At 50.9% G+C, this 24,544-nt stretch overlaps 1 protein-coding gene across 1 annotated transcript in view; it reads left to right on the top strand.

Annotated features, from left to right (window-relative positions):
• LAMC1 (laminin subunit gamma 1) overlaps positions 1 to 24,073 on the top strand; it is a 91,839-nt gene extending 67,766 nt beyond the window's left edge. The window contains exons 9-28 of the mRNA XM_064148086.1: positions 321 to 443; positions 527 to 716; positions 1,498 to 1,610; positions 3,317 to 3,538; positions 3,630 to 3,818; positions 6,851 to 7,096; positions 7,422 to 7,575; positions 8,012 to 8,154; positions 8,990 to 9,168; positions 9,327 to 9,483; positions 11,792 to 11,997; positions 12,400 to 12,479; positions 13,248 to 13,385; positions 13,579 to 13,723; positions 14,301 to 14,450; positions 15,661 to 15,775; positions 17,180 to 17,379; positions 18,545 to 18,703; positions 19,796 to 19,895; positions 21,049 to 24,073. Coding sequence (XP_064004156.1) covers positions 321 to 443; positions 527 to 716; positions 1,498 to 1,610; positions 3,317 to 3,538; positions 3,630 to 3,818; positions 6,851 to 7,096; positions 7,422 to 7,575; positions 8,012 to 8,154; positions 8,990 to 9,168; positions 9,327 to 9,483; positions 11,792 to 11,997; positions 12,400 to 12,479; positions 13,248 to 13,385; positions 13,579 to 13,723; positions 14,301 to 14,450; positions 15,661 to 15,775; positions 17,180 to 17,379; positions 18,545 to 18,703; positions 19,796 to 19,895; positions 21,049 to 21,305 — 3,266 coding nt within the window. The 3' untranslated portion in view covers positions 21,306 to 24,073. The remainder of the gene's footprint in view (positions 1 to 320; positions 444 to 526; positions 717 to 1,497; positions 1,611 to 3,316; positions 3,539 to 3,629; positions 3,819 to 6,850; positions 7,097 to 7,421; positions 7,576 to 8,011; positions 8,155 to 8,989; positions 9,169 to 9,326; positions 9,484 to 11,791; positions 11,998 to 12,399; positions 12,480 to 13,247; positions 13,386 to 13,578; positions 13,724 to 14,300; positions 14,451 to 15,660; positions 15,776 to 17,179; positions 17,380 to 18,544; positions 18,704 to 19,795; positions 19,896 to 21,048) is intronic.
• Positions 24,074 to 24,544: the final 471 nt, after the last annotated feature.

The raw sequence follows: 24,544 nt of genomic DNA, 5'->3' as shown, positions 1-24,544 counted from the left end.
TTTAATTAGAATTCCACTACAGAAGACTTTGTACAAAGACCAAAGCAGTCATCAAGTTGTAGGGGACTGCAAGTTTCCCCATCCCTGCTTAAACTCTTTAGAAGAGAAGATTTCGAACAAGTAACTGTGATAGGGCTCAAAGTTCAGAGGATTCAAGCCAGCACTTGAGTTAGGGGCTTAAACTGGAAAAGTGATGTTTGCTGTCTGTCCTCCTGCACAGCTGCTTTCAGAGATGTGTTAGTGCTGGTGTTCCAGGCTCATGGAGCTTGCCACAGAAGTGTGTACAGAAGGTGATAACCCTTGCACGTTGTTGTTACCAGGAGAGGACGAGTGGCGCGCCGAGCAGCGCGACGGCTCCGCGGTCTCGCTGCTGTGGAGCACGGAGAGCCAGGACGTCTCTGTCATCTCGGACAGCTACTTCCCCATCTATTTTGTTGCACCACGTAGGTCATTTGAGAAGTGAGGCTTTCTGTGCCACCTGTGCACTTGTTTGTCCCCTAACTGCAACCGTTTCTTCCCCTTTCAGGCAAGTTCTTGGGCAACCAGGTTTTGAGTTATGGGCAGAACCTGACCTTTTCATTCCGCGTGGACAGGCGGGACACACGCCTCTCTGCAGAAGACCTGGTGCTGGAAGGGGCTGGCCTGAGAGTGTCAGTGCCCCTCATTGCCCAGGGCAACCCTTACCCCAGTGAGAATGCGGTGACTTACACCTTCAGGTGAGAGGGCTTTCGTGGAATCATAGCATGGTTTGGGTTGGAGGGGCCTTTAAAGATCACTTGCTTCCAGCCCTCCCTATCATGGGCAGGGACATCTCCACTAGAACAGGTTGCTCAAGGCCTCATCCAGCTTGGCATTGAATGGCTTCAGAGAGGGAGCATTCACAACCTCTCTGGGCAGCCTGTTCTGGTTTCCCACCACCTTGGTTTTAAAGCATTTCTTCCTAATACCCAGTCTAAATCTGCCCTCCTCAAGCTTCAATCCACTGTCCCTCGTCCAGTCACTACAAGCCCTTGTAAAAAAAGTGTTTCCCCAGCTTTTTTTATATCCCACTTCAGGTACTTGAAGCCCACTGTAAGCTTTCCCCAGAGTCTTTTTTCCCTCCAGACTGAGCAACCTCAACTCAGCCTGTCTCCTTAGGTGCTGTTCCTCAGCCCTCTGATCATCTTTGTGGCTCTGCTCTGGATTTGCTCCAGCAGTTTTATGTTGTTCTTGTGTTGGGGGGCACCAGAGCTGAGCATAGCTCCAGCATTGTGGGAGCAGCTGAGACCTACCCTGAGGCTCCCCTGGCCTCTGAACTCCCGAGGAAACAAGCAGCACGAATTTTAGCTCAAAATTGTGGCCTTACCAGGTTAATTTGACTCTCTCTGTCCAGCAGCGTTGCGTAAGTGTGTGTGAATTACGTTGCAATAGCAGAGCAGTGCTGGAAAGGGTGCTTTAAAAGGGTGCAGCTGTTAGCTTCTGAAGGCTTTGCTGATAATATGTATCTCTTCTCCCTAGGCTCCATGAGGCTGCAGACTACCCGTGGAGGCCTACTCTTTCAGCATTTGAGTTCCAGAAGCTTCTCCACAACTTGACATCCATCAAGATCCGTGGGACATACAGTGAGAGAAGTGAGTCACTGAGCTGTATATCGCAGAAGAGAGGGGCAGAGTCGTTCATCTAGTGCTTGAGTTGCTTTAGTTTGTAGGGTCTGGATAGAAATAGTTGTGGCAGCTTCTTTGGTAAAGCCTGTGTGGACTGCTCTTCACCTGGCCTTCCTGTGCCACAGCTTCTCCCAGACCTCCTGAAGAGGACATGGGGATGAGAGAAGCTGGGGTTGTTTAGCCTGGAGAAGAGGAGGCTCAAGGCAGACCTCATTGCTGTCTACAACTACCTGAAAGGAAGTTGTAGCCAGATGGGAATTGGTCTCTTCTCCCAGGTAACCAGCAATAGAACAAGGGGACACAGTCTCAAGTTGTGCTGGAGGAGGTCTAGGCTGGCTGTTAGGAGGAAGTTGTGTGATTGGCATTGGAATGGGCTGCCCAGGGAGGTGGTGGAATCACCATCCGTGGAGATGTTGAAGCAAAGCCATTTAGTGCCATGGTCTGGTTGACTGGCTAGGGCTGGGTGCTAGGTTGGACTGGCTGAGCTTGGAGGTCTCTTCCAACCTGGTTCTATGAAAATTTAGAAGCTGAGGACTCATCACTTCTAAACATGGAGATTTTGCTGTGTTACACAGCCAGAGTCTTCCAGATCAGTAGAAATGTGTAGCAAAGGCTTCTGATGCACTGCAAGCAGTGTACAACATTTTGGCCTCAGTTTCTGCCATCCCAGGAATGACTACATTCTCCTTGTTATCTGGTCTTGCCTCTGTGTGCCAACGGGAAGGAAATGGTCTCAAAAGCACTGCCTGTGCTGAACTGGAGTGAAGGTTCCTTGTAATAAGGGTTGATTTCAAAAGTCACACATAAATTTGGAGCAAAAATAGCTTTTGTTCCTTAGGTGCTGTTGTGTGGAGAAGAAGTTTTTCAGGAAGCTTTCAAAGGTGGAATTTGCATTTGGGGAAGGTGGGAGAGCTGCAAGTGTTTTCAGCAGAAGTGGCTGACAGAGGAATGTGGGGCTGTGAAATGGAGGGGAGGAAAGGCATGGAGCAAGCCATCTCCACAGTGCTGTAACCACTGCTGTTATGTGGGAGATGAGGCTCTGCTTGGTGCTCTACAGCTGCTGTAGTGCTACAAACACACTGCTGTAGCTTGAAAATCAGCTTTGCTGTGTATGGACTCTGCTTCAGGGAAGGGACAGGGAGGAGAAGGGGAAGTGCTCGAATGCCAGATGAAGGAATGGCTAGAGAGGAGTAGCTGAGGAGTTTTCACCCAGGCACAATGTGCAGATGCTGTGTCAGAGATAGTGTATTAAAATTGCTGGAAAGATGTTCTGTTCACCCTGTAAAGACAGGCATTGGGTTTGGTGTTTGCTTTGGAAGCTGTACACGTGCAAAATGTGACTTACTTTTAACTCTGCTTGCTCACATGCTGTTCTCAGCATCCTTCTCTGTCTTGTTATTCTCAGCTTTCCTGCCCTGTGCTTCCCCTTCTTAGCTGTGTTGCATATTTCCTCATCTCTCGCATTTTTCCAGGCACTCACCTTTTTAGCTATGTTGCATCTTTCCTCATCTGTTGCATCTTTCCTCACTTTCCTGGAGGATCTTCCTTCTTGGCTCACTTTACCAGCTGCAAGCATCCACTTGGGTGTCCCTGGTACCATTCAGATGTGTGGTTAGTGAACTAGTGCTGAGAGCCTTTGTGGTTACAAAGCATTTCCCCTTTGTGCTTTCTAGGCGCTGGCCACCTGGATGATGTTACCATCACAAGTGCTCGTCCTGGACCTGGCGTGCCTGTGCCCTGGGTGGAGAGCTGCTCCTGTCCAGCAGGATACGAGGGGCAGTTCTGTGAGCGCTGCTCCTCTGGGTACCGGCGAGAGACACCAAGCCTGGGGCCTTACAGCCCCTGTGTGCCATGCACTTGCAACGGGCACAGCGAGACCTGCGAGCCCGAGACTGGTGAGAGGAGACCATGAAACAGGGAGCAGCAAGAGGGCTGTTCTTTCTGAGTTGGACAGTGAGGCAAACCCTTTCTTCCTCTCTGTCCCAGGTGTGTGCAATTGCAGGGATAACACGGCGGGGGCTCACTGTGAGAAGTGCAGCGACGGCTACTACGGAGACGCAACAGCGGGCACGGCTTCGGACTGCCAGCCCTGCCCGTGCCCGGGCAGCTCCAGCTGTGCCATCGTGCCCCGCACAAGGGAGGTTGTGTGCACCAGCTGCCAGACTGGCACTACAGGTATGTTCCTACACAAAAAGCCCAAACTGTTTTTTCTACAGCCCACATGCCTGTGGAAACCTCTCTCCAGCCAGTCCCGGGGCTCTGACCTGCAGTAAACAGCACTGAAAGATGTTGTCTTCTGGTTTAAAGCCTTCTGCCTTCCTTAGCCCTAGTCTCTCTCCTGTGTGAGGCTCAAGGCTGCCCACGTTCTTTGTGCCTGTCTCTTGAGAACAAAAGGGACACAAAGGCTTCCTCTATGAAAAACCTGCTCTGTGCTGTGTAGGTGAGTTGTGATAGCTTGTAACAGAGTTTTGTTAGGTACATGGTGGTGGGCAGAAAATACAGTAGATTAAAAAAAGCCAGGAAGATGGGTCAGGCTGAAATAAAATTAGAAGGTGCAATTTGTCAGCCAGAGAGGCACTGCAGGAGGCTTGCAGGGGAGAGCCAGTGCCAGCAGTGTGCACTTGCAGCCCAGAAAGGCAGCTAGATCCTGGGCTGCATCAGAAGTGTGTCCAGCAGGTCGAGGGAGGTGATTCTCCCTCTCTTCTCTGCTCTGCTGAGACCCCACCTGGAGTACTGCATCCAGTACTGGAGCCCCTATTGCAAGAGGGATGTGGAGATGCTGGAGTATTCTAGAGAAGGGCCATGAGGATGCTCAGAGGGCTGCAGCAGCTCTGCTGTGAGCACAGACTGAAAGAGTTGGGGCTGTGCAGTCTGAAGAGGAGGCTCCCAGGTGATCTTCTTGTGGCCTTCCAGGATCTGAAGGGGGCTACAAAAACACTGAGGAGGGACTTTTTATGCTGTCAGGGGGACTGTGGGGAATGGAGCAAAGCTGGAGGTGGGGAGATTCAGCCTGGCCATGAGGAGGAAGTTGTTGAGCATGAGAGTGGTGAGAGGCTGGAATGGGTTGCCCAGGGAGGTGGTTGAGGCCCCATGGCTGGAGGTGTTTAAGGCCAGGCTGGCTGAGGCTGTGTGCAGCCTGCTCTAGGGTAGGGTGTCCCTGGGCATGGCAGGGGGGTTGGAACTGGCTGCTCCTTGTGGTCCCTTCCAACCCTGACTGATTCTATGATTCTAAAAGCAGGAAGGTTGCAGTGACTCAAATGCTCTGAATTTATGCTCAGTGGTTTTAAAAAGAAATGTGTGAACAGGTTCTGATCATTTTCTTAGCAGTAAACCATGAAGGCTCAGCATCTACCCAAATCATTAAGAGCTTTTTGTTCTGCCAGTGAACAGCTAGGCAGCTTCCTTTGCTTCTCTGCTGATTTTTAGCCTGGTATGGCAGAGTTCAAAGTATAAAATACCTGGAAGTGCTTGAAATGCTTAGAAAAGCCCCTGGCCATGCACACAGGCACCCCATGCTAGTGCCAGTGGGCGTTACTGCTCTATGAACTGGAGTCCAGAGCTCTGGGTTCCCTGCAGCTCAAGTGTCAGTACAAGCTCATTTTTGCTTTTAGCTATGTGATAGCACAAGAGCTTTTCCTGTCTCCTGCTCATTTCTTGATGTGTGACAAGGACAAGAGATTTCATGTATGCAAGGATTGCCTAAGAAATGGATCTTCTTGGTGGCAGGGAGGTCAAACCTGCAGTGAACATAGGGAGCTACTGAGTTGGATGCTTCACTGGCTGCCTGTGGAGGTTTGACAGATCTCGTTGGCAGTGGGGTTTCTTGGAGCAGTGATGTCCCACAGAGCTCTGCTTGCTTGGACTTTTAAATTAGCAACAAACTGCAGCAAGCAGGTTTGGCTTAAAGGGATAGAAGGGAAATGAGGAGCTGAAGTAATTAATCATGCAAAGCTCAAGTGAAAAAAGCAGCTTAAGTTTAAGAGAAAGGGAGGGGTTTGTGTGTGGATTTAGCAGCTTTATCAGTGATCTGGATGAGGGCATCAAGTGCACCCTCAGTAAATTTGCAGTTGGCATCACGTTGGGTGGACATGTCAGTCTGCTGGAGGGCAGGGAGACTTGGCAGAGAGATGTGGACAGGCTGGGTCAATGGGCTGAGACCGATGCTATGAGAGTCAACAAAGTCAAGTGTTGAGTGCTGCACTCAGAAGAGGAGGCTGAGGGAGACCTCCTCACTTTATACAACTCAATTCAAGAGAGATGTTGAGCTACTGGAACGTGTCCAGAGAAGGGCAATGAAGCTGGTGAGGGGCCTGGAGCACAGCCCTGTGAGGAGAGGCTGAGGGAGCTGGGGGTGTGCAGCCTGGAGGAGGCTCAGAGCAGACCACATTGCTGTCTACAAGTACCTGAAGGGAGGCTGTAGCCAGGTGGGGTTGGTCTCTTCTGCCAGGCAAGCAGCAACAGCACAAGGGGACAGAGTCTCAAGTTGTGCTGGGGAGGTCTAGGCTGGATGTTAGGAGGAAGTTGTTGTCAGAGAGGGTGATTGGCATTGGAATGGGCTGCCCAGGGAGGTGGTGGAGTTGCTGTGCCTGGAGGTGTTGAAGCCAAGCCTGGCTGGGGCACTTAGTGCCATGGTCTGGTTGACTGGATAGGGCTGGGTGCTAGGTTGGGCTGGCTGAGCTTGGAGGTCTCTTCCAACCTGGTTGATTCTGTGATTCTATGAACTACCTGAGAAGAGGTTGCAGCGAGATAAGGGTCACTCTCTTCTCGCATGCAGGAAGTGATAGGACAAGAAGAAACAGCTTCAAGTTGAGCCAGGGGAGGGTCAGGTTGGTTATTAGGAAAACAACTTCACAGGAAGGGTTCCCAAGCATTGCAGCAGGCTGCCCAGGGCAGTGGTGGAGTTCCCATCCCTGCAGGGATTTAAGAGATGCATGGATTTGGTTCTGAGGGACAGGATTCAGTGTTAGTGACTTAGCAGTAATGGTGAGATTCTGAGCTCTAGGTGAGCAGTTGGACTTGGTGATCTCAGAGGCCTCTTCCAGCCTCAGTTCTATGGTTCTTTGGTTTCGTGCACCTTTCTGTCCCCAAGAAAAGGATGAAAGAGGAGGAAGCTGGAGAATGCCCTTCGCAGACGGGGCTGTGATGGGGCCTGGGTGGGAGAGCAGCAGAGGGCTTTTGCTGCAGCAGGTGTGCTTGTCGTGTCCCAGGCAAGAGGTGTGAGCTGTGCGATGATGCCTACTTCGGAGACCCGCTGGGTGCCAACGGAGCTGTCAGGCCTTGCCGCCTCTGCCAGTGCAATGACAACATTGACCCCAACGCCGTGGGCAACTGCGACCGCCAGACAGGCGAGTGCCTCAAGTGCATCTACAACACCGCCGGCTTCTACTGCGACCGCTGCAAGGATGGCTTCTTCGGCAACCCCCTGGCCCCAGACCCTGCTGACAAGTGCCGAGGTGAGAGCCGGTTCCTCTTGCATTTGAAGCTGCTGGTGTCCCTGAGAGCTGCTTTCTGCTGTGCTGTCAGGATGCTACGTCAGGCTGTTGTTTGTCCCCAGCAGCAGCAGCGCTTGGCTTTGTCCTGGTTTGGTGGCCGTAGCTTGCTAAAGGGCTCGCGTTTGTGGCCGCTTACTGCCATTGAAGCAAAAGCATTGTGTGATGCGGGGCTGGGCTGCCATCTGTTCTGGATCCAGCCCTGCTGAGGGACTGGCTAGCAGAGTGCCAACATCACAAGGGACTTTCTGACTTTCTGCACATTTCTCCATCGCTTTTATCTTTGCAGCTTGTCACTGCAATCCCTACGGCACCGTGAATCAGCAGACGAGTTGCAATCAAGTGACTGGGCAGTGCGAGTGCCTGGCTCATGTCACCGGGAGGGACTGCAGTGCCTGTGAGCCTGGCTACTTCAACCTCCAAAGTGGACGTGGCTGTGAGAGGTGACGTTTGCCTTGGCTTGTGGCAAAGAGCCTGGTTCTGGGGCTGTCTGTGCTCACTTTGTGTCACAAACAACTGATGTGCCTCCGTGCTGCTGTGGGTGGGGAAGAGCAGCAGTCAGGGAGGGGCTACGAGGGCTGTACAAAAAGCCTGACTTATAAATAGCTTTAAATTAGGGTTTTAAATAGAAAAGTGTCACATGACTGTGATTATTGATATCAGGAGCTCGTGGGTTCCTTTTTTAGTGCAGGCACCAAGTGACCTTGCACAGTTCAAAGGCTCAGAGCCTCCCCTCCTCAATCTGCACAGTGAGAAAAGTCACTTTGGATGAATGAAGGGAAACACTGAGCTCTGTTTCTTGGAGCTTCTTCAGAGAGGCACTTCACCCCTGTCTCCTCCCTTCTGTGTCAACACTTCACATGTGGCTGTCTTCTCCAGGTGCAACTGCCATGCTCTGGGCTCCACCAACGGCCAGTGCGACATACGAACTGGGCAGTGTGAGTGCCAGCCGGGTGTGGCTGGCCAGCATTGCGACAGATGCGAGGTCAACCACTTTGGCTTTGGCTCTGAAGGTTGTAAACGTAAGTCTGAGAGGCTGGAGGGAGGCAGGTGGGAAGCATGTCACCCAGCCAACCTCACCCTTGCCTATTTCACATCTCTGGGAAGGCATGTCATCACCTTGCTCTTCAGCACAGCAGAAGCTGGCACTCATGCCCATATCCTTCCTGTTGGAATTTCTGTCTCTCTACAACACCTTAGCCCTTTGTCCTTCTTCTGTTTAACTGTGGGTAGGAGGAACTCCAACTTACTACATAGCCACTTTGGTGGAAATAGACTCATAGAATGCATTGAATTGGAAGGGACCTTTAAAGGTCATGTAGTCCAACTCTCAAATACATGATATGAATCTTGCAACAGTCCTGTCTCCTAATGTTAAACCTTTGCATGGCCACTCTGCACATGGCCCAAATATCATAGAAGGTATTGGAAGGAAACTATAAGGTCCCTCTGGAATCATAGAATCAAGCAGGTTGGAAGAGAACTCCAAGCTCATCACTGTCTTGAGGAGCAACAGATCTTCTAAATGTGATTGAAAAACAGAATGATCAAGACATTCCTCCTTGATATTTCTGTCTGTAAAGAGCAGGAAGAATTAACTGCAGTTGGCTCCAGTGAAATAGGGTAGAAGATGGTAATGCGTTGTGGGACAGGCAGTAGCAACACTGCGAACACAGCAGTGTTGTCTCCTGAGTGCCCTGGTGTGCCTGGGAGCACCCCTCTGAGGAGCAGGGCTCCAGCTATGGGCTTGTGCCCTTTTGCTCTGCAGACATCTCAGGTGTGCTCTCTGAGACCCTGTGGGTTTTGGGATCTTTCTGCCTGTGAGGTGTTTCTGACTGAGGTGTGCCTTCCCCGCAGCCTGCGACTGCGATCCCGAGGGGTCGCGCTCCCTGCAGTGCCGGGAGAACGGTCGCTGCGAGTGCAAGGAAGGCTTCGTGGGCAGCCGCTGCGACCAGTGTGAAGAGAACTACTTCTACAACCGCTCGTGGCCAGGCTGCCAGGAGTGCCCAGCCTGCTACAGACTAGTGAAGGACAAGGTAAGGCCACAGGCGCTTCTCTTGGTGCCACTGGAGCGGGTGGCATGTGCCTGCTTCTGCAGCCACTGTAGCGCCCGTGGCTGGCTGATGCTTGTTGAAAGCAGAGAGGTGCAAGGTGCTTTGTGTTGTCACGGCTGTGTTTTGTCCCTCTTGCTTAGGTGGCGGAGCAACGAGAGAGGCTGCAGGAGCTGGAAAATCTGATAGCAAATCTGGGTACAGGAGAGGATGCTGTAACTGATCAAGCCTTTGAAGAGAGGTTGAAGCAAGCAGAAAGAGATGTTATGGAGCTGCTCCATGAAGCGCAAAACAGCAAAGGTGAGTTGACCTGATCAGACATAGACTGAAGTGAAATGAGCTCTTTGCTTGATGTTCTTGTTCCCTTTGGGCACAAGGTTATTTCAGTCCTGTGCATCAAGACATGCAGCTCTTTCAGATGGTGCTGAGATGTGCATGGGATCATCTAAACAGCAACGACTATGCTCTTAATCCACATGTTCTCCCACTGCTCTCTAGATGTGCAAAACAAAGATCTGCTTCTACCTCTGAGCATTCAAGACCTAATGCCTTTTTAGAATGGTGTAGATGGGAAGGAACCTTAAAGAGTATCTAGTTCCAGCTCCCCCAGCATGGTCAGGGACACCTTCAACTAGACTAGGTTGCACAAGGCTCTGTCCAGCCTGGCCTTGAACGCCACCCATGACCTCCCTGGGCAACCTGTTCCAGGGTCTCACCACCCTCACTGTAGAGAATTTCTTCTTAATATCTGGTTTAAATCTCTCCTCTTGACTTCATTTCTTAATAAAATACTGATCTTTTCAAAAGTCCCTGCTTGTGAGGCATGTATCTGGGGGTTGTAATAGATGGGCAGCTGAGTAGGAGCCAGCAGTGTGCCCAGATGGCCAAGAGGGCCAGTAGCATCCTGGCTTGTACTAAAAATACTGTGGCCAGCAGGAGTAGAGAGGTGATTGTCCTCTTGGACTTGGCTTTGGTGAGGCCACACCTTGAGTATTGTGTTCAGGTTTGGGCACTGCAATACAAGAGAGATGTGGAGGTGCTGGAGCGGATCCAGAGGAGGGCAACAAAGCTGGGGAAGGGCCTGGAGAATAAATCTTCTGAGGAGTGACTAAGGGAGCTGGGGGTGGTTAGTTTGAAAAAGAGGAGGCTGTCTACAGCTACCTGAAGGGACATTGTGGAGAGGTTGGTGCTGGTCTCTTCTCACAGGTAATTGGAGCCAGAACAAGGGAGAAATGACCTTAAGCTGAGACTGGGGAGGTCTAGATTGGACATTAGGAAAAAGTTTTTCACAGAGAGAGTGGTCAGGGACTAGAATGAGCTGCCCAGGGAGGTGGTGGAGTCACCAACCCTGGATGTGTTTTAAGGGTCGTTTGGATGTGGTGGTTGGGGATATGATTTAAGCTGAATCTTGTAGAGTAGGGTTCTAGGTTGGACTTAGTGATCTTGAGGGGATTTTCCAGTCAGGATGTTTCTGTGATTCTGTGAGCTGTGTTTTTATGGATTCATTATTAAGATATTGTTGTGGGGATTTACCTGGTGATCCAAAAGTTTGGATCAGTTTAGGGGCCTCACAAGTCTTACAGATTGGAGAATCCAGGTTCTTTCCTGCCAGCTTTGGTTTAGTGGGGAGTTCAGGATGAGTTTGCTGTTCCACATATCTTCTAGCTGCTCTGTGTGGAGACCACGTGTGGCACAGGAGTAGCCACCATCAGCCACACTATTCCTCCATCCATCCCTGCCTTCTAAGAGTTAAGCTAAAGAGAATTCACAAAGCAGATGTTTCATAGCTTTTGAGAAGAACTGTTGCCTTTAATTCAATGACAGAGGTGGAACCTGATTCTGAACACAAATCTCCATCACAGTTGGTTCGGGCACCCAGCAGGGTTGTCTTACTAGTAGTTAATGACTTCATTGCTCATGTTTGGTGCACAGTCTGATGATGACTTTGATCTCCAGCTGACTGACTTTTGAAACAGCTTTCTTTGGTCCCCTTTCCAGAGGGGATTAACCTAATAATGTGTACCAACATGTGTCCACATCAGGAGCTCTCAGTACAGGAACGACATGGACTCAGTGGAACAGGTCCAGAGGAGGGCCACAAAAATGATCAGGGGCTTGGAGCACCTCTGCTACAAAGACAAAGTGACAGAGCCTGGAGAAGGGAAGGCTTCAGGGACTTGTTAACAGCCTTTCATTACCTGAAGGGGGCCTACAAGGAGGATGGAGAGAGACTGTTTACAAAGGCCTGTGATGATAGGACAAGGGGCAATGGCTTCAAACTAGAGAAGACCAGATTTAAATTGGATGTTAGAACAAGTTCTGCACCAGGAGATTAATGGAACACTGGAACAGGTTGCCCAGGGAGGTGGTTGGGTCCCCATCCCTGGAGATATTCAAGGTGAGGCTCGACAGGGCTCTGGGCACCCTGATCTAGTTGAGGATGCCCCCTGGTTACTGCAGTAGGGTTTGGACTAGATGACCTTTGAAGGTCCCTTCCAACTCAGACCATTCTATGATTGTATGTTGCCTGCAGTAGTCAGCTGCTGCTCCAGCTTCTCTTCCCACTGGAATTAGTTTTGCTTCCTCTCTTTTATACCTCATGTTTCAGATGTAGATCAGGACCTCATGGATCGTCTGAAGGACATCAACAGCACACTAGTGAGTCAGCTCAACAGGCTGAGGAACATTCAGAGCACTGTGCAGGAGACAGAGAGCCTGGCAGAGCAAGCCCGGGTGCGGGTGGAGGACACCGAAGACCTGATCACCTTAGCTTCTGATATGCTTGAGAAGGCAAAGATGGCAGCTGACAACGTGGTGAGTGTGCTGCTGAGGTCCCTCGTGGTTAGGAGAGGAGAGGACCTTTCCTTTCTGTGCCCTTTGATGTGTTTCTCCTCCTCTTCTCTCTGGTATAGTGAATTTGCTGTGGAAATACCTTTATCCAAAGTCAGAGGAAATAAATAATGGAAGCTCCCTATTGTCTGTCACAGATTGTGTCTGAGCCTCCTGGTTGGAGAGCCCAACCTAAGAACCCCTAAATAAACACCAGCACCTCTGTTTTTAAGGGCTAAGCAGTGGTGGAAACTGCATGGGCTTAAGACAAAAAGTAGGTCAGGCACATCTCTAAGCATTTAGATCATGACAATAAATATTTTAGGCAGAGCTGAATAAAAGATGAAAAAACAGCTTTAAGATTCCTTTTCCCCTTCTTTTTTCCAGTCCATTACACCTCCAGAGTCAACTGGGGACCCTAACAACATGACTCTATTGGCAGAAGAGGCCCGTAAGCTGGCTGAAAGGTAGGCTGTGGCAAGAAGTGCTCTTCACAGCCCAAGCTGAGGGCCTTGCCCTTCTCTGCAAGTGAGAAGCAGAACTGACTTTGCTTGATCCAAACAACAGGCCCCTTGCTGAGTCAGGCTGGCACTGTGGGTGCGTGGCCATGTGTCACTCGGGGCAAACACCAGTAGGGACACCTGTAACCATAGCAGTGCCTTTCGGCTCATCTTGTCATGCTGCTGGAGTGATGTCGATTGCAGAAGTGGTCTCAAACAGCAAACTTGGGTGAAGGAAGGAAAAGTAAGAGAATAATATCTGGAAGGCAGAATGAAATGCAGAACTGAGGATAGAAAGCACTGGCTCTAATGGCATTATCCATAGGGAACCACAAAAATAATCCAAGGGCTGGAGCCTCTCTGCTGTGAGGCCAGGCTGAAAGAATTGGGATTGTTCAACTTGGAGAAGAGAAGGCTCCAAGCAGACCTTATTGTGGCCTTTCCAGACTTAAAGGAGCCAGTCAGAAAGATGAAAGGCCAGACATCTCTGTTGTCACAGAACAAGGGGTGTGATGGTTTAAAGTAAAAGAAGGAGATTCAAACTAAAGAGAAGGAAGACCTTTTTGACAGTGAGGATGGTGAGACACTGACCCACTTTGCCTAGAGAAATGGTGTACACATTCCAGGTGGGGTTAGGTAAAGCTGCAGAGGGAATGGACTAGATGACCTTTAAAGGTCCATTGCAACCCAGCCCAATCTGTGATACTCTTTTTTTCCTTCTGTGATCTTGTCCAGACACAAAAAAGAAGCTGATGAGATTGTTCGCATAGCCAAGGCAGCAAACGATACTTCCACAGAAGCATATCAACTGCTGCTGAAGACCCTGGCGGGAGAAAACCAAACTGCAAGTGACATCCATGAACTCAACCTGAAGTGAGTCAGTCACCAAAACACTGGGGGTTGTTTCCTGCCTTTCAGAGCAGCACTTAAAACTAAGAGGCCTTCTGTAGTCTTGTCTGCTTTGGGCTTTATGGAGTTATCTTTTGATTTCTTAGCCTCTCTACTCTCTTAAGTACGTTCAGTTTGACAAAGAAAATTGTGTGACTGCATCCTTGGGGTCTTCTAGGTATAATCAAGCCAGGAACATCTCTCGTGACCTAGAGAAACAGGCCAAGAAGGTGCTTGCAGAAGCAGAGGAAGCTGGAAACAAAGCCCTGCAAATCTATGCTAACCTCACCAGTCTGCCTAGTGTGGATTCCACGGGGCTGGAGGTATGTGACAGGCATTGTGCCCAACGTTTCCTGAAGATCAGTAAGATCAGTGAGGAGAAACGTTCCAGCAGTGTGCTGGGCTGCTGATATGCCTTGCCTGTGCTCTGGTGATGTTTCTCTGCATAAGGGCAGTCTGTGGAGTTTGTATCCATCCAGACCGGTGCATTTCAGCTCTTAGCAGGAGGCTTGCATGCAGAGAGCTCCCTAAAGCTCCATCTCTGCCTATCTGAAGGACTAAAAGCCAAGTGAAATATTGTTTGTCAAACATCTTGGCTTGAACAGAGGAGTTTAAAATCCTGGTTCCTTCTGAAGCCCACAGAACTGCTCCCTCTCCTGTGCTCACTGTACTGCAGTAGATTTGCTGGCATGTCAAACTTTGCAGCTTCTGTTTTCCATTGTGCTGACCTTCCTGGCATTCAGAACTTTGAAGACCAAGTTATAGTGGTAGTTGTAAGAGATGGGGACCCTTCATAGCTCCTGTCTGCTTGGCCATTAGAAACTATATTGCATTTTGTTACCTCTTCAGAAGTCCTTTTAATTTCAGCAACCTGCATTTGTTTCTGTATTCCATCTGCAGAATGAAGCAAATAAGATCAAGAAAGAAGCAGAGGAGTTAGATCAGCTAATTGCCAGGAAGCTGAAAGATTATGAAGACTTGAGAGAAGACATGAAAGGAAAAGAGCTAGAAGTGAAGAACCTCTTGGAGAAAGGCAAGACTGAGCAGCAGGTCAGTTCTGGTTTGTGTGCAGGCTTTTGTTCCCCAGGGAGGAAAAACTCCCAACCAAACAACCAAAAATCTGCAAACCCAAACCAACCAACCAAAAAACCCCCAACACCACCACATGCAATCAACATGCTCAAAGGAAAACAAGTACCTGGACAGATAGAATAGATTTGGTCCGACTCAGTCTTAGCTTAATTCTACTTCTTACTTAGAAGAATACTGGAGAGGGCTCTTGGAAGAGAAATCCTAAAAGCTGATGAAAGGTTATCTGGGAGAAGAGGTGATGTTGCCCAGGACTGTTCTTTGTGTTCAGAACAGTGTTCCAAAAGTACCTCAAATCACCTGCTTTCAGAAGAGACATTGTGACTTGGGGTTCAGTATTCTTCTGTGTGGTGTTGGTACTTCAGGCTGAGCTGTGGATTTTGGTACCCCAAGATGGTCATCCTTCAAAAGGTGAGGATATGATTCCTCCCACTTAGAGAGGAGTAACTCCCTGCACTGCTGCATGTGAAAGATTGATCCATGGAGAAGGACTTGGGGGTGCTGGCAATACAACAAGTTCATGAGCTAGCAATATGCTCTTATGGCCAAGTGGTTCAGTGGTCTCCTGGGCTGCATTAAGAAGAGAGAGACTAGTAGCAGGTTGAGGGGGTTTCGTGTCCCACTCTGCTCTGCCTAGGGAAGCCACATCTGGAGTAACTGGCTCTCAAGTTCAAAAGAGACAGGCACCGTCTGGAGAGAGTGCAGCAGAGGCTACAGAGATGCCAAGGGGCCTGCAGCATCTCTGTAAGGAGGAAGGGCTGAGAGACCTGGGGCTGTTTAGCCTGGAGAAGAGCAGCCTGAGAGGGGAGCAATAGATGATCAATAGCTCAAGGGTGGGTGGCAAGAGGATGGGGCCAGACTCTTCTCAGTGGTGCCCAGTGACAGGACAAGGGACACTGGACACAAACTGGAACCCGGGAGGCTCCATCTGAACAGGAGTTAAAATTCTGCTGTGAGGATGCTGGAGCCCTGCAGCAGGCTGCCCAGAGAGGTTGTGGAGTCTTTTTCTGGAGAGAATCCAAACCCACCTGGACACTGTGATCGTTGCAGCCTTCTGTGGGTACCCCTACTTCAGCAGAGGATTTGGACTGGATGGTCTCCAGAAGTCCCTTCCAACCTCTACCCTGCTGAGGTTCTATGTACTATGTTGACACCTGTCATGTCTCTTTAGACTGCAGACCAGCTCTTGGCTCGAGCGGATGCAGCAAAGGCTATGGCTGAGGAAGCTGCTCGGAAGGGCAATGGCACACTCCAGGAGGCTAACACCATTCTCAGCAACCTGAAAGGTAAAGAGACAGCACTTGCAGTGAATCCTTCAGCTCCTGTGTGGCAGGTCACTTGGCAATAGGGTGTCTTGGTTAAAGGGGCTGTGTGTTGTTGCCAGTTCCTGAGGACTGGGTGGGTTCTTCTGGCCTGTTTGTTTGTTTCACTTTAAAAATAGCAACGTTTTCAGTGACTAGAAATTGCCTTTTGTTTCAGTTCCTTAATGAGTGTCAGAAGATGTGTAACAGGGAGAGCTGCAAGCAAATACCCCTCCTTATCACTCCAGTGTGCTCTTTTTCCCTCTAATGTCATGGAATGAATCATAGGCTAGTTTGGATGAGAAAAGACCTTTAAAGGTCATCTCATCCAACAACCATTGGAATGGGCTGCCCAGGGAGGTGATGGAGTCACCATCTCTGCAGGTGTTGAAGGAAAGCCTGGATGAGGCATTTAGTGCCATGGTCTGGTTGACTGGATAGGGCTGGGTGCTAGGTTGGCCTGGCTGATCTTGGAGGTCTCTCCAGGTTTAGCCTGGAGAAGAGGAGGCTCAGGGGTGACCTCATTGCTGTCTACAACTACCTGAAGGGACATTGTAGCCAGGTGGGGGTTGGGCTCTTCTCCCAGGCAACCAGCAATAGAACAAGGGGACACAGTCTCAAAGTTGTGCTGGGGTAGGTGTAGGCTGGATGTGAGAAGGAAGTTGTTGGCAGAGAGAGTGATTGGCATTGGAATGGGCTGCCCAGGGAGGTGGTGGAGGCACCGTCCCTGGAGGTCTTGAAGCAAAGCCTGGCTGAGGCACTCGGTGCCATGGTCTGGTTGACTGGCTAGGGCTGGGTGCTAGGTTGGACTGGATGATCTTGGAGGTCTCTTCCAACCTGGCTGATTCTATAATTCCAACCTGGTTGATTCTATGATTCCAACCTGGTTGATTCTATGATTCCAACCTGGTTGATTCTATGATTCTATGATCTGCAACCATATAGAATCAATCAGGTTGGAAGAGACTTCCAAGCTCATCCAGTCCACCCTATGACCCAGGCTGTATCTTGGTCAAAGAAGCATCCCAAGATGCTTCTGGATCAAGAGTTCTCTGCAGCTGCATTAAAGGAGGTTGTAACGAGTCCAGTGTTGGTCTCGCTTCCTAACCAATGACAGGACAAGAGAAAAATGGCCTCAAGCTGCACCAAGGGAGGTTTAGATTGGCTGTTAGGCAGAATTTCTGTACCAGGAGTGGTTGGGCATTGGAACAGGCTGCCCAGGGAGGTGGTGGAATCACCGTCCCTTGAGGTGCTCAGAAAATGAGTAGGTGTGGCGCTTTAGGACGTGGTTTGGTGCCGTGCGGGTGTTGGGTCAGAGTTTGGACCTGATGGTCCTAGAGGTCCTTTGCGTGCTGCTGAGCGGTGAGAGCCTGCTGTGCCCTTCCCCAGATTTCGACAAGCGGGTGAACGACAACAAGACGGCAGCCGAAGAGGCGCTCAGGAGGATTCCTGCCATCACGCAGACCATTGCTGAAGCCAACAGCAAGACGCGCCAGGCGGAGCAGGCCCTGGGCAACGCCGCTGCCGATGCCCGCGAAGCCAAGGCCAAGGCAGACGCCGCCGAGAAGATCGCTGCTGCCGTTCAGAAGGTGAGCCCTGTGCGGTGGGAAGCCACCTCCCCCGCGGCAGCGCTGTGTGACTGCACTGCCCTCTCTGCTCAGTCGTTGTTCATGATCTGGACACGGGGATTGAGTCCCGCATCAGTAAGTCTGCAGATGGGCACCAAGCTAGGAGCAGCTGTGGATCTGGTGGAGGGCTGGAGAGCCCTGCAGAGGGACCTGGCCAGGCTGGATGGGTGGGCAGAGGCCAATGGAATGAGATTGAACAAGGCCAAGTGCAGGATACTACACTTTGGCCACAACAACCCCAAGCAGCTCTACAGGCTGGGGCCAGAGTGGCTGAGAGCAGCCAGGCAGAGAGGGAGCTGGGGGTGCTGGGAGAGAGGAGCTGCAGATGAGGCAGCAGTGCCCAGGTGGGCAGCAGAGCCAATGGCTTCCTGGGCTGGCTCAGGAGCAGTGTGGGCAGCAGAACAAGGGAGGTTCTTCTGCCCCTGTTCTCTCAGCACTGCTCAGGCCACCCCTTGAGTGCTGTGTCCAGTTCTGGGCTCCTGAATTGAAGAGAGATGTTGAGGTGCTGGAAGGTGTCCACAGGAGGGCGCCAAAGCTGGGGAGGGGCCTGAAGCACAGCCCTGTGAGGAGAGGCTGAGGGAGCTGGGGGTGTGCAGCCTGCAGAAGAGGAGGCTCAGGGCAGAGCTCATTGCTGCCTACAAGTACCTGAAGGGAGGCTGTAGCCAGGTGGAGTTGGTCTCTTTTGCCAGACAAGCAGCAACAGAAGAAGGGGACACAGTCTCAAGTTGTGTCAGGGCAGGTCTAGGCTGGATGTGAGGAGGAAGTTGTTGGCAGAGAGAGTGATTGGCATTGGAATGGGCTGCCCAGGGAGGTGGTGGAGTCGCTGTGCCTGGAGGTGTTGAAGCCAAGCCTGGCTGAGGCACTTAGTGCCATGGTCTGGTTGCTTGGCCAGGGCTGGGTGCTAGGTTGGCCTGGCTGAGCTTGGAGGTCTCTTCCAACCTGCTTGATTCTATGATTCCACTGCTTCCAGGAGAGCCCCCTCTGCTTTCTGCCTTGTTCCTCGCTGTGGAGTGCCGGATGTGGCTTGCTAGGAAGCAGATCCTTTTTGATGGAAAGGATCCAAGGAAGTTCTTCACTTTCTGCACCTTTTCCACTTTTTCCCATCCTGTTCCTCTTCTTGCTGCAGAGTGCTGCTGGTACCAGAGCTGAGGCTGACAAGACTTTCGCTGATGTGACGGGGCTGGCCAAGGAAGTGGATGACATGATGAGGCAACTGCAGGATGCAGAGAAGGAGCTGAAGCGGAAGCAGGAGGATGCTGAGCAGGATATGATGATGGCAGGCATGGTAAGTGACACTGGCAGATGGCAGTAGTGGCAAGAATCTGCCTTCTCCCTGCTGTGCTGGCAGTGCAGCCTGTTCTCCTGCTCTTCTCCTGCAAACATAGCTCTGGGTGCAGCCAGCATCCAGTTTAGCTGGGAGTGTTGATCAGCAGCTGGCTGAAGCTGAGCCGGCATGTGCTCAGGTGGCCAAGAAGCCCACCAGCATCCTGGCCTGGATCAGCAGTAGTGTGACAGATAGGACTAGGGCAGTTACTGTCCTCCTGTCTTAGCAGGCTGCACCTTGAGTACTGGGTTTAGTTTTGGGCCCTGCACTCATAGAGTAACAGTAAGGTGCTGGTGAAGGGTCTGGAGTACTGGTCTGGTGAGGAGCAGCTGAGGGAACTGGAGTTAGTTAATCTGGAGAAAAGGAGGCAGAAGGGAGATCTCACTGCTCTCTACAGCTCCCTGAAAGAAGGTTGGAGCCAGGTGGAGGTCAAACTCTTCTCACTAGTTAGAAGTCATAGGACAAGAAGAAATGGCCTTAAGTTGCACTGGGGAGGTTTAGGTTGGACATTAAAAGAAACTTCACTAAAAGGATTCTCAACCACTGGAACAGACTCCCCAGGGAGCTGGTTGAATCCCCATCCCTGGAGGTTTTGAAAAGGTGCAGAGATGTGGTGCTGAGGGATGTGGTTTAGCACTAAGATTGGTGAAGTTAGGAAGTGTTTGGACTCAGTGATTTTGAAGGTCTTTCCCACCCAAAACAGTTCTACGATTCAATGCCTTCCAAGTTTTAAGTGGGATTGGAAACATGAGACAAGTCATAGGAGCTCCTCTGGTGGCATTGGTTCCTGCTGGAACCTGAGAGCCTTCATGGGGCAGTTTTATTTTAACTGGTAAGTACTTGAGTGTAGCCCCTTAGACTCTGTTTGACTCATCCTGCAAGATCCAGCTGACTTATCAGGGATTCCCCATCCTGCAATAATCAGAAGGGTGCTGGTTGGAAGGGTGTCAGCAGTGATCTCAGTGTTACCCTGGAGCCCAGGGGGGAAAAGGAGAGACAAGGTTTTCATAACCCCTACAACCTTTTTATGCTGTCCTTTTTTGTACCCTGCAGGCCTCCCAGGCTGCCCAGGAGGCAGAAGACAACGCAAGAAAAGCAAAGAACTCCGTGAGCAGCTTGCTCACTGTCATTAATGACCTGCTGGATCAATTAGGTATGGCTGTTCATGTGCTCTGCAGCTCTGAGTGGTCTCTGATGTGGTGCCAGCAGCTGCCCTGGCTTCCTGATGGTGCTGTGCAGGGGAGCAAACCTGTCCTCAGAGGGGTCTGCAGCACTGGAACAGGCGGCCCAACTTGAGTGTGGAGTCTCCTCCTCTAGAGAGATTCTGTATCAGGAGTGTGGCTGGCAGGACAAGAGAGGTTATTCTGTCCCTGTGCTCAGCACTGGTCAGGCCACAGCTTGAGTGCTGTGTCCAGTTCTGGGGTCCTCAATTCAGGAGAGATATTGAGGTGCTGGAAGGTGTCCACAGGAGGGCGCCAAAGCTGGGGAGGGGCCTGGAACAGAGCCCTGTGAGGAGAGGCTGAGGGAGCTGGGGGTGTGCAGCCTGCAGCAGAGGAGGCTCAGGGCAGAGCTCATTGCTGTCTACAACTCCCTGAAGGGAGGCTGCAGCCAGGTGGGGTTGGTCTCTTCTGCCAGGCAAGCAGCAACAGAACAAGGGGACAGAGTCTGAAGTTGTGCTGGGGGAGGTCTAGACTGGATGTTAGGAGGAAGTTGTTGTCAGAGATAATGATTGGCATTGGAATGGGCTGCCCAGGGAGGTGGTGGAGTCTTCGTGGCTGGAGGTGTTGAAGCCAAGCCTGGCTGAGGCACTTAGTGCCATGGTCTGGTTGATTGGATAGGGCTGGGTGCTAGGTTGGGCTGGATGAGCTTGGAGGTCTCTTCCAACCTGGTTGATTCTATGAGCCCGCATGGATATGATCCTGGGCAGCCTGCTCTAGGTGAGCCTGGGTTGGACTAGGTGATCTCCAGATCTCCAGCCCTCAGCGTGCTGGGATTCTGTGAAATCAGATTTTGGGTTCTAGAAATGCAGTTTGCATTTGTTGAGCAAGGACTCTGGGGCTGCTTCTTTCCTGGGGCGAGCCTCAAAACTCCCAAGTGCAACATTCAGAAGTGCTTTTCCTGCAAGCTGAGGACCATTTTTGAGCCACTGGAGGTGAAAGCTGTTCCCTCAGCCTTGCTGTAAATGCTGTTCCCAATGCAGGGGTAGCCTGGCAGAGGTCTTTGTGTGGGCTCAGCTGCGGAAGCACTCAAACCTAGAGCATCAGAGGCTTTTGAATGACCTTGGATATTTGCTTCTGGCTTTTCAGGACAACTGGAGACGGTGGACTTGAATAAACTGAATGAAATTGAGGGTACCCTGAACAGTGCCAAAGACCAGATGAAAGAGAGCGACCTGGACCAGAAAGTGTCTTTCCTTGAGAGAGAAGCCAGGAAGCAAGATGACGCGATACAGGCCTACAACAGGGACATTGAAGAGATCCTGAAGGACATTAGCAACCTGGAAGACATCAAGAAGACCTTGCCCTCTGGCTGTTTCAATACCCCGTCCATTGAGAAACCCTGAGGGTGCTCTGGGGTGGGGGAGGTTCCCCTGGTGAGCAGTGGAGCAGTGGTTTGGCTATGGAGTGCCTTAACACACGGTTGCCTTCTTCAGACCCCCGACTCTTTGCTGCTCTCAGCCACTGTTTTCTTTTCCAATCAGGATGAGTTGAAAGGTCTCTCTTTTTATTGCCTTTTTCCTTTTTAAAGAGAAGCAAATTAAATCTCCGTCTATGGGCATCAAAGGGGTTTTTTTATATATAAATTGTCTTCCTGAGCACTCCACCTTTGCCCCTCTCTGACACAGTTTCCCTTTGATTGGCACAGGAGCAAGAGGTGCTCTGGACTCTCTATGCTGTGGTTCAGAAATACCCATGTGAGCTGGATACAGCAAGGCAAAACTAACCCTCCTCTCACTCCTCTCTTCTCCCCTCCACTCCAGAGCTCTCTGTCCCTATGAAGGAAGGGGATGGCTACCAAAGTATTACTGTAATGGCCAGTATAGCTGCACTCATTCAGATCCTTCTTCCCAATTTCTGACCCTGTGAATTTATTGTGACTGTTTTAATCATGAACTAGTGGCCAATCCAACAGCGTTGGTAGCCTTTGACAAAAATAGGTGAAGCCTCTTTCTGAAATGCTTTCTGTGATGCAGTGCTCTGAGGGGGTCAAAAAGAGCCCCACAGCCTCTGAGAGGAGCTCTGTGGGAGGATGGGGGTGGTGGTAGAGGGGTAGGTCTTTTCTGGTGGAGCCGTAGGTCTTCCCTGCTCCTGGTCTGTGGAGAAGTTTTGGGTCTGATCTGTCGGCAGCTTCCAGACAGAGGAATTAGGAAGCTGTGAAGTGCATTCCCATCTCTAGGTGTTGCTACTGAATTGCCAGAAGGTCTGGTTTTTAGGCCGTGGATGTCTGATGGGTTAGGTTAGTTTGTTCAAGCAGGAGAAGTCTCGCTGAAGAGGGGAGCTGCCATCCAGAGAGCTCCAACAGCTGCCCTGGCCTTCACATTGACTGTCTCTGGATGGGGAAGGAAAGGGGCATGCAAAAGCCTTTCTCCCCATGGTTTTTCTAGAGGAGGACAGTGTCGTTTTTACATCTCTTGGCACTACTCTTGCCTTTTGCCTGGCAGAAAGAAAAGGACTTTGCCAGTGTCCTCCTTTCTTCTTGCCTACCATACTCCCACGGCAGCACAGGGACTTCCAGGGGTGGCAGGTCTGCATCTCTCACTGCTGCCTCACCTCCTTGCAGGCTCCCTCCCAAGTTTGTGCCTCCCAGCTGCTTGCTGGTGCTGGGCAACAGCAGGAGGGAGCCCCTCACTCCTCCTCCTCTTCCTGCAGCTTCCTCCTTGCTTTCAGCCTGGCATCCCTCTTCCTTCCTTCCTTCAGCCCCCAGTATATATCTCTCCTTAAACACTATGCAACTCGTACGTTTGCGTAGCGGGGAAGAACTCTCTGATCTGACACACACTGGTGCTATGAATTATTTCAAATGGATATTGTTTGTGTGAATGTGATTTGGTTCTTTTTGGGTTGTTGTTTTTTTTTTCCTTGTGTGTGCATTTTTTTTTGGGGGGGGGGGTTTGTTTTCCTAAATCATGATTACAGTGTGAGGAAGTCTGTTGTGTGTGCGTATTGTGCGTGTGTGTAAATATCCTCAGCCATATTTCCAGAGTGGCACAGCCTGGCCTCACTCCTCAACGTGCTCCCTCCGCGGCAGCCATCGGGGTGTGGGTGCTGCACATCCCTTCTCTCCACGTTATTCCCTTGGGAGCTTGCTGTTCCTCCCACCTGAGCCTCCTGCTTTCTCCCTCTCCCGTGCCCTCAGCGCTCTTACGGGCACCAGCAATAACCACTTTGCCCCTCGAGTAGCTGCTTCAAAGCCAGCTCCGGTGCGTGGTGGTCGCAGCGCTCTTGTTTTGTGTCCCATGTGCCCCAGGGACGTTGTGGCAGGAGGAGAGTGGGAGCTGTGGCTTTGCAGCTGGGCTATGAGGAACCTGTAGCACTGCTGGGACACCAAACCCAATGTTGAGGTGGTTGGAGAGCAGGATTTGGGGGGCATTTTGATACCACTGCATGAGGTGGGGGGCTTGGTGCACCCTTGTGAAGGGCACTGCCGGGCAGGGTCTGTTCCCGGCGAACATCACTCTCGTGTCCCTTCTCTTGGAGGCGATTGACTGGCTTAGGCTTTCCCCCTGCCTGCAAACACACCCAGTGCTTGGAGAAGAGCCTACCTGTGCACACCCACACGCGTGTGCTGCTGAGCTGGGTGCCTTGGCTGGCTGCTCTGCTCAGATGGCTGCCTGTAACCGCGTCACCTCTCTGCCAAGGCTGTGAGAAGAGCAGATGCTAAGATGCGCACGTGCCCTGGCTGACCTCAGGCCTTAAGGTTTCCTACTTTCCTCTCTCTTCTTTTCCCCCCCCCTTTCTTAAGCTGTTTTTAACAGAATTTTATTTTTAAATGAATGAAAAAAAAAATCTTTATAAGCAATCTCTTAATCACTACTGCATTACAGCCATTACTCAGTGTATAAGTCCAGTTATTTCTTTACGTAATGTGATGCTGCAACAGCTGCTGGTGGAGCGCTGGGGCGTCACGGGTGCCGTGTGACAGTCCCTTCACCACCTTATTCCTGACTGTGGCCCCCCTCAGTATGTGCCTTCACCCCAGCTTTTTTTTTTTTTTGCCTTAATTCTGTGGTCTTGCTGTCTGGGGCGGTGAACAAAATGCAACACTTGCAGGTTTTATGTATAAAACAGTATTTCTTATTTATAATAAAGTCTGACTATTTGTAACCCCTTACACCTCAGCTGCCTTTGCTCTGCTACTTCCTTTTGGTTTGGGGGTGGGGAGGGGAGGTGTTGATGAGGATTTGGCTCTCATAATGTTAGGAGTTGGAAGGGACCTATAGAAATCATCAAGTCCAACCCCTCTGCCAAGGCATAGGCTCACAGGATGTTAGGGGTTGGAAGGGACCCAAGGAGATCATCAAGCCCAACCCCCCCTGCCAGAGCTGGACAATACTATCTAACACAGATCACAGAGGAACACATCCAGACAGGCATGGAAAGGCACCAGAGAAGGAGACCTCACAACCCCCGTGGGGAGCCTGTTCCAGTGCTCTGGGACCCTTAGAGTGAAGAAGTTCCCCCTTGTGTTGAGCTGGAACCTCCTGTGCTGCAACTTACACCCATTGCTCCTTGTCCTATCCCAGGGAGCAGTGAGCAGAGCCTGTCCCCCACTCCTGGCAGCATTCAGATCGTTATAAACATG

The sequence above is a fragment of the Pogoniulus pusillus genome, chromosome 8 (genome assembly GCF_015220805.1).
Source record: "Pogoniulus pusillus isolate bPogPus1 chromosome 8, bPogPus1.pri, whole genome shotgun sequence".
Classification (NCBI taxonomy): domain Eukaryota; kingdom Metazoa; phylum Chordata; class Aves; order Piciformes; family Lybiidae; genus Pogoniulus; species Pogoniulus pusillus.
Note: the sequence above shows the minus strand (reverse complement) of the source record. Positions and strands in the feature narration are given on the sequence as shown.